Source organism: Cavia porcellus, unplaced genomic scaffold (assembly GCF_034190915.1).
Source record: "Cavia porcellus strain 051 isolate PalLab524CR breed Dunkin Hartley unplaced genomic scaffold, mCavPor4.1 scaffold_22, whole genome shotgun sequence".
Taxonomy (NCBI): Eukaryota; Metazoa; Chordata; class Mammalia; order Rodentia; family Caviidae; genus Cavia; species Cavia porcellus.
This window is the reverse complement of record NW_026947505.1, coordinates 33,536,819-33,545,984: the sequence shown is the minus strand read 5'-3', so window position 1 is coordinate 33,545,984 and position 9,166 is coordinate 33,536,819. Positions and strand designations below refer to the sequence as shown.

General features: G+C 42.2%; 1 protein-coding gene across 1 annotated transcript in view; it reads left to right on the top strand.

The window, feature by feature from the left end:
• The first annotated feature begins 383 nt into the window (after positions 1–383).
• The window catches only part of Ust (uronyl 2-sulfotransferase), a 265,424-nt gene continuing 256,641 nt past the window's right edge, over positions 384–9,166 (top strand). The window contains exon 1 of the mRNA XM_063233025.1: positions 384–1,058. Within this exon, the coding sequence (XP_063089095.1) occupies positions 809–1,058 (250 nt within the window). The 5' untranslated portion in view covers positions 384–808. The remainder of the gene's footprint in view (positions 1,059–9,166) is intronic.

Here is a 9,166-nt window from a genome sequence, read left to right as displayed (position 1 = left end):
TTCACTCCTACATCTCCCCCACTTTCAGCGAGGTCTTGAACCTACTATCCTTAGCACCCTCTATCAGCCTTTTGTAAACAGCTCGCTTGGGCTACACAGGGTAACCAAGTTTCTGAAATGAGAACACAAATACTGTTTTGAGCGAACTCAGTCGGCGGCTGTGGACGAGAGGAAGGCAGGGCCCCAAGAGGTCGCTGGTGGCGCAGAAACCGAGGCCACAGGGTAGAGAAACGGGGAAGGAAGAAGAAGAAGGAAAAAAAAACACCCCAGAAACTTTCTTCCTTGCTGCGGATAATCGCCCCCCCCCCCCAGGCGGTAACATGACACCCGAGCGAGACTCCAGTCTCGGGGACAGGCGCGGGCCGAGGGAGGGCGCAGCGCGGAGAGGGCTGCGGAGCGCCGGAGGAAGAAAGGGGAGGAGGACGAGGAGAAGGAGGAGGAAAACCCCTGTCCAGGAGGTGGAGCGAGGGGACTGTGTCCGCCTCCTGTTCCTCTCTGCCGTTTTTTTTCCAGAGGAGCCGGAGCCGGGACACTGCGCGGCGAGAGGGACGCGCACAAAGCCGTGGGTGCGCGCTGGCGCTGGGACGAGCGCGGGGCGTGGCGGGGCGCGGGGGCGCTGGCGGGCGCGGAGCGGCGGGGACCATGCCGGGCGAAGTCTCCTGAGCGCAGCCCGGGCCTCCCCGCCCCCACGGGCTGCCCTCGGCGCGGCCCTCTCTCCCCATGTGCAGCCGGCCGGCCGCGCTCCCCTCGCGGCGGAGGGTGACCTCTTCCTGGCCTCGGCCGGCTGTGCGAGGCGGCGGAGCAGGCGATGAAGAAGAAGCAGCAGCAGCATCCCGGCGGCGGCGCGGATTCCTGGCCCCATGCGGCCCCGGCCGGGGTCGCCCCGGCGGGCCTGGGCGGTTGGAGGCGCCGGGTCTCCCTGCTGCCCCTCCTGCGCTTCTCCCTCCGGGACTACGGTTTCTGCATGGCCACCTTGCTGGTCTTCTGCTTGGGCTCCCTCTTCTACCAGCTCAGCGGGGGACCCCCTCGCTTCCTCCTGGACCTGCGACAGTATTTGGGTAAGGACCGGCAGCAAGCGTGAGCGCGGCGCGGGCTGTGCAAAGTTGTGCCCAAGGAAAGAGGGGGTGCACCGCACACTTTGGGTGCTGCCGCCGCCGCCCCGAGGCGCCCGCCCCAGGTGTGATGTCGCGACGTCTATCGGTGTGGCGGGACATTTGGGCAGCGCCTTCTTCAGCGCCTTTGGCTGTTCGCGATCCGGGTGTCGCGGGTTTACCGGGCCAGGCAGGTACCTCGGGGCGGTGCGTCGCATACCTGCCCCTGCTCTGCCACCCCATTTTGATGCGCGTGTGTTTGTGAGTGCGTGTGGGTGAACGTTCTGGCCTGGAGGTGCGGGGAAAGCAGAGGGAAGGGACAGTCCTCTCCATGCCATTGCTAGTAACTACCGTCCGGTCCGGTCCCGCGCTCTGAGCGTGCAGAAGGGTTTAGCGCATCTTCCTCCGGATCAGTTCTACAAATTCTGACTCGTAAATCCCCGACCAAGGGAAATCTACCTGCTGTCCCGGGCTGGTTTGTGCCTTGATAGCGCCTGCCTACACTGCCGGCCGCAGCGACGGTGACTGGAGAGCAGGCTGCGCCCAGGGGTCTGGGGCTCCCTGAGAATTCCAGTCATCCTGAGCAGCAGAGTTGCCTCTTGTGATCTGGTGATCCTCGGCGCTGTGTGCGTCTAGGCTCCGAACTTTTTCCCTTGGTTTGCCATTGTTTTGTTGAGAGCAAGGCTGCCTATGTGTAGCAGAGATAAACAAGAGGTTGTAACGGTTGAAAAAAAGAGAGACTGTTGGCTAAGGGAGGATGCAAATCTCTCACCAGTCTGCGGCCAGAAGAGGTCGTGCAGGGGTTTGGAGAGAAGCTGGGAGAGCTCCAGTTTCTTAGAACTTGTGAGGTGATAAACCTGAGCATAATGGCAAAATTCCAACCTCTGCAGAGGAGAGCAGGTACAGAAAAGCTACACCAGAGTGCTGCAAACAGGATGGTCCAAATGACCCAGGGTGGCTGCAGATTTGTCATATTTACCCGAAATGTCCTTTCATCATAGAAGCTACAAGTTTAGGAAGCAGCCCTTTTGAGAAGAACAAACAAACCAACCACATCAGCAAAGTGACAGATATGTTCGACCTTTTGGAAATAGAGACACAGATAAAATAATGTATCATTTTTCCACGTAGAAGAGCTCAGATTTTAAACTTTATTTTTACTTACATTTTAATAAAAAGCTTTGGACACTATGGTTCTGTAAGATATTTTAGGGAAAATTAAAGGAAAATATTGCCCATAACCAAAGTATAATCTTTAATATTTGGTTTTATAGAACCAAATATTTGGGGTAAGGGAGACAAATCTCCTTCTTCTTTCCTGATTTCCGTATTTTGAACTCCAGCGTTCTCAGCTTTCAGGCCTGCTACAACCCCAAATATAACTTGTCATCATTAACAAATCATTTAATTAGCACTGGGATACAAATGTTGAAACTCAGGGGTCTTTATCCATAAAACCTGATAATTTTTTTTTCTTTTGAGACAGTATCTCTCTATGTAGTCCACCCTGGCCCATAACTCACAGATATCCTCCTGCTTCAGCCTCCTGAGTGGTGGGATGACGTGGATATGCCCATCTTGGTAAATAATTTTTTGCAGGTGCTCTGCTTGAACAAAAATAAAGGCCAGTGATCAAGGGAAATGTATGTGAGATGGGGTGGGAGACATCTGTATCCTGTCAAGCTGGCTTTGGGCAAGATACTCAAACTTTGTGGCATTTGTTTTTCATGGCAAAATTGGGAAACGAACTAGATAGCTCTAAAACCTCCACCAGGCAGCTAAAATTCTGAGGTTATAATAACATTTGGAGGGAAGGAGAAACCTAAGGGAAGGAAGGAACACAGACAGGTACCATATAGAGTAAAACCAAGACACTTCAATGCATGTCACATTTTCTTTTTCACTGTACATCTTGAAAAGTGGGGCCTGATACACTTGGGTGGCTATTTGATAAAAGAGTGAATTGGTAATATTTACCTGAGGTCTACAAAGACCAACCAAAAAAGCAACTCTGCTCCTGTTCATTACTAACTGATCATTAAGTTTCTGAGTGACACAGTTGGTTAAAAATAATGTCAGTGCACACTCAAAATAAAATATCTTTGGCCAAATTTGTTCTTTTGTCACATAAATAAAATAATGATTTTTGGGAAAAGTGGGCATTTGTTTCTTAGGGTGGTTTAAAATATGCCCTGAATGATGCAAGGTCATAGTATCTGCAGAATTGTTTCCTTTCTTTTTTTCTATATTCTACCATTTTAGTGTCTATACAAACAAAATTTGTGGTTAGTAAACACATCCTCTTTATATCTTTAGTTAAGATATCATAGTTAACTATGGAAACAAATATTTTTCTTAAATGTAAATTCATATAAAGTCAGAATTTTCCAAATGAAAATAATACTCATATCAAACTTTTTCTTTACAAGGCATTTCAATATATTTGGATAGGGTTATATATTTAACACGTAGTAGCTACTCTACAGTATTTCTTTATCTAGAATTATTGTTCCAGTGACTATTAAATAGGTAATATGCTGTTTATTATATTGAATAGTCCCATGGGAAAGCCAAGCAACACGAACATTTATGATAAAAGCTAGCACTTACTGTGTAGGATCAGTGGATTTTCAGTGCCATCAGTCATGCCCTGAAACCTCCGTGAACCAAAATCAGCCTCTCTTTGTAAGTTACTTCATCTCAGGTATTTGTCACAGTGATAGAAAGCTTAGTAACACAGGTAGACACTCAGCAAATAAAGCAGGATCTAAACCAAAATCTTTCTGATTTCAGTGCCAATTGCAAAATGCTGTGGGCAGTTTAAGACAGAAAGTGGAAATGCAGCCAAGATGCGAATGAGAATCTAAAGAGCTAATTGGCTAAAAGATAGCCATATTTACTTCCATAATTTCACTTTCCATTTCTTCATACTTTCTCTCTAACTGTCTTGCAGGGCCAGCATGAAGTGAAATCACTCAATCAGCTGCTGTGTTCAAAAATTGCTTTCCTGTATTAATACCTACCATGCTGCTTCCCTGTATTAGAGCTAACAGAGAACTAAACTTTTGCTTGAGCCGTGCAGCAGCGGAGGTGATGTTCACTGGAACTGTACTTTTTCCGAGCTTTCTCTTTGGCAGTTTTCTGTGCCTGACGAGTAGTTCTTCAAGTCTGTTAGAGCATTGCATCACCTGGGAATTTGCTGCAAATGCAAATCTAAGGTCTCTTCCCAGATCTGCAGACCTTCCCAGACTGTTTGGGCTTGCGGCCCAGCAGTGGGACCTATACCAAGTCCTCCAGGTGATCCTGTTGCAGTTCTGTTGGAGAATCCTTGTTCTGGCGTATTGCTGTCAGGAGGCTTCCCCTCTATTTGAGAGAAGGTGTGTGTGTGTGTGTGTGTGTGTGTGTGTGTGTGTGTGTGTGTGCGCGCGCACATGCTCAGTGGAATGTTATATAACAGGAGAATTATAACATATAAAGGTTTCAGTGTTAGTTTAAATATTGTGCCCATGGTTTTATTTTTTAAATTTCAACTTTTAAACTTGCATCTGCTTTTCTGCTTAAGCATTGTTCAAGGGAAGGAGCAGCCAGCAGCTGCAGCCTCAGCTGGCCTTAAACTTTGTGAGGTTAGGAGAGGCATGAGAAAGGGTGAAGTGGGGCAGCCACACAGCAGCGTGTGGCAAAGGAAGAGACAGGACACGGTGGTGGTGGTGGTAGTGGTGCTTTCTTTTCCCACAGCAACCAGGGCACACACTGGGGATGGGCAGAGTATGTTCTAAACATCTTCCTTTTGCCACAAATTGGAAAAGAGGAAGGGAATTGGGGAGGGGGCTGAGGGAGGGAGAGTTGTTGTTTTGATGTTTCACCCCCAAAACTGGTGGAGGGAGAAAACAGTCAGTGTAATACATACAGGAAAAGCTACACTTAAACATTGGAGACCATCATCTTCCCAGTACAGCAAAATTCTCTTTTTTTGAAGAAGCATTCAAATTTTGATTTACTATGGAAAATAAACAAAAATCAAATAATATATCTCCCTAGAAAATAGGTTTTGACGCAGGCTCACTGCCAGTAGTCTTATTACATATGAGCTGTGGAAATATCAAAAACTTGGAATAACACTTATTAGATTGATCTGAACAGAATAAGCCAGATGGCTCACTACTGATCTAGCACAACTGGCAGATTCTAATGATTTAGCCTCAAGACTTAGATATGTGATTTAGTCCTTATGTGAACTAAATTCACCGGATTGATCTTCACTGGATATGCTTGCCTTTCCGTTTTTGATTTATAGCATTTTAAATGGGTATACAGTGCTTTCATTCTTGGAATTGCCAATATTTATATTATATTGTATTATATTATCCTGGAAATTTGGAGTCAAAAAATAAAAGAAATATGTTATTTTATTGAATTTGATATTCTGCAAGTTTAAATAAATTTAAAGGAAAATGTGAAAATAGGGGTCCAGATCTTTTACAAAACAGTTTCTCTAAACCTTAAAGGCAGATTTAACTTTCCTTCTGCATATCTCATACGGTGCTACACACTATAATGTAGGAAAGTAATGCATAAAATATGATGCTATCAGTATAAATTGTTGACATAGGAAAAATGACATTTTTTCCATAGCTGCAAATTTATCTTGTTGGGTTGGTTGGGGATGCACAGTGGCACTGTGTTACAAGGAAGACAGAATGGCATTTAACTATGGCACTCTGTTCTGTAAACATAGCATGAATGGTGAAAAGCCTTGTAAACTAGTTTAAATGTAGCATAGTCTCACTCTGAATTGTTTAACTATACATATAAATATGGGTTATCTGGGTACCGTCTTCCTTCAAATTTCCTGTCATGAATCCAGGTTTCAGACAGTAGTTGGTTTGTTTTGAAGAAATTAGAAATAAAGTGGTCAAGCATTTTGAGTCCCAAGAGAAACAGTATCTTTTGCTTCCCCAGAGGGAATCTGGGGGAACAGTAGCTTGCCTTGCAGCTGTACTAGTGTGTATCAGTGATGCACAGAAAAAGCATCTTATTTGATGGATGGAAGCTGCTAGAATTATAGGAATTATTGCTTGCCTGCCCCCACCCCTTTGGCTGGTGGTGAAGGGAAAGAGTGGCCACTAACACATTTTGTCTCTCTGTGTTTATTTGTATTATGAAAATACACATCTAGACACTTCTGTTTATCACAGATAGGGATGGAATCACTAACATTTCATTAAATTTTCTTATTTGTAAAAGTCAAAAGGACGTAACAATTATTCTGCAAGGCAGCTCCAAAAGAAATGCTTTCCAGAATTTGGCAGTATGAAGATAGGATTTATGTACCATATCGTTCATTCATTTAAAGTTTTAATAGTTTCATAGCTTTTGTTGTGTTTCTTGATATGTGCAACCGTTACCATAGTCAATTTAAGAGCATTTTTGTCACCAGTAGGAAAAGCTCTGTGCCCTGCATCTATCTCACTGTGCCCTGTCAGCCCTGACCGAAACAACCGCCGATCTACTTTCTGACTCTATTGATTTGCTTATTCTGCACTTTTCACAGAAATTGAATCATATGTTGTGTAGCCTTTTTGACTGGTTTCTTTCAGTGGGCCGATCGTTTTCAGGGTTCGTTCATATTACAGTATGTATTTCCACAGTGGTTCTCCCCTCTCTCCTCGTGCTGGATGGGAATCTTCTTTCACAGCATTCTTACCAGCATTTATTTACCATTCTAATGGATGTGAAGTAATATATCATTTTTGTTATGTTTTGCATTTTCCCAGTGGTTGGTAATGTTAAATGTTTTCTACATGTTACTTGGTCATTTGCATATCTTCTTTGGGAAAATATCTAGTCAAATCTTTTGTTCACTTTTGAATTGAGTTGTGCGATTTTCTGTTGTTGTCATTGGGTAAAATTTTTTTTTGTATATTCTGGATACCAAATTCTTATCAGACATATTATTTTGCTATTAATTGTGGGATTGACAAGGGTAATATTGACTTAAATACAGTACTGTTATGTATTGTTCTCTTTATCATAGATATATAGCTTGTCAAGGAACAAGAAATTGGTTTTATACTTTACCCATTTTTAAAGTGCTTAGTATAATATATGGGCATATAGGAAATACCTAAATGAATTCGTAATGATTGACTGAAAACCAGGACCTCCCTAAAGTTTTTTATGTTATTGTAGTGGAGTACTTTGAACAATAAACTCTGATTTTCTACATTTAGCTTTAATATATGATAATTCATGAATAGCTAGCACTAACCTACTTCAGAGATGTTGCAGAGATTAACTTGCATGAGGAATGTAAATGTGGCCAATTTTGAGTAGCAGATTATATAGTACAATGAATTGGGTATTTTGTTTTTGCATTTGTTCACTAGAATAGAGCTGATGAGCTCAATAAAGTAAAATTTTTATACATGTACCATCAAGCTACCATGGAAATCTTGAGTATTCTTGTAAAAATGAAATTCATATGCAGTTAGTTCATTTTGTATTCGCATTGGGCCGAAATGTATGAGCCACAAACATGTAGTTGCCACATTTGCTATATATTTAGGAAGATATTAATTTCTGCAAGTGTTAGAATTTTTAGAAGGTTTCAAAACATATATTATCAAAATAAGAAGCTTTAAAATTTATATTTTAAATATAAAATGTATTTTAAATATATAATAGACCTTCAGTTTAAACAATTTGGAGCACTTAAATTAAAATTACCAGGGAACAAGATATAGCTTCAGTGTTGAAGCTGTTAATATTTATTGTCCTGTCACAGGTTTTATGTTAGTTGTCTGTAATTTCCTAAAGATAGCCACTGGTTCATTTATCAGTTCATTTTTCTTATCTCACTGCTTACCTTTGTTTCTGCTAATGCTTGTCTGCTTTGGAAATGAAAAATACATTATAGAAACTCCTGCAGTGTTACTCCACCATCTCTTGTGATGTTTTGGTATTTCACCTTGCATTCTGGTCATTTGTAGGCAAGCTCCTTGAAGGGATGTGGCTTATTTCAGGACCTCCCACTTTTTCTTTCAGACCTGCTGTTGGCAGTCTGCACAGGGTTTCAGGAAGGAGCTGTTAATTCAGTATATTGCTATTCAGATTATACTTTTCTTAGGATCCCAGTAAAGAGGGTCCAACTTGGGCAGAGCTATTTAGTCTCTATATTAATAAGAGAAATTGGGAAGGGATGCCAGGAAAGACTAGCTCAGTTGATGTCTTCAGCCTCTTTCTTCCTTGCTATTTGAAGCCAGAACACCAAGCAATTTAATAAAACCGCTTATGACATAGAGCTATTTAAAAATACCTTTTGGTGCTCAGAAATAATCGGCTACCTCTCACCTTTCAGAACTTGGAGTCACCTTTTTAGAACTCCCTATCAATGAAAATATCTGAGGCCAATCTAGAAATTTGGCTACATACAATTAGAATGTAAGCTTCTTGTTTCTTGTCATTTTAATGAATTGTGGGCCAGTCATTTAGGGAATTTGAGAATAGTGGTTTATCTCTGAGCCTAGGTCAGTGTCTTTCTTGCTTAGGTAGCAATTTGTGTTAAGTTAATCTGCACATTTCAAGTGTGACTTGAGGTCTTCAAGGGGTGGAGAGAACATGTACAATATGATTTTTGAAATGGTGAGTAGATTAAATAGATTTTAGCCTAGAACCACAAAATGAAACGATTGTAAAAGTAGGACTCAGTGTACCAATACTGTTATCCCTGTTTGGTGGAGAATATTGAAATTACATTAAATCATAAATTTCTTGACTTTCGGTTCATTGATTGAGACAGTATTAGCTTTTTGTCATTTTTTTTTCATTTTGTATTGCTGAGGACTGACCCTAGGGCCTCCACAGTAAGCCTGAACTCTTTATGTACTACACAGCTATATCTGCAGCCATAACAGGTGATTTAAATTATCAATTACATTTAACTGTACTGTATTTCTGGAGCACTACTGATTTGATTTTAGTTTAGTAAGTACAACTTCCCTGATCTTAATGAATAGACAACGAAACTATTTTGAGACACATAAACCCTTATGTTCAGCTGTATAACAGATACTCAC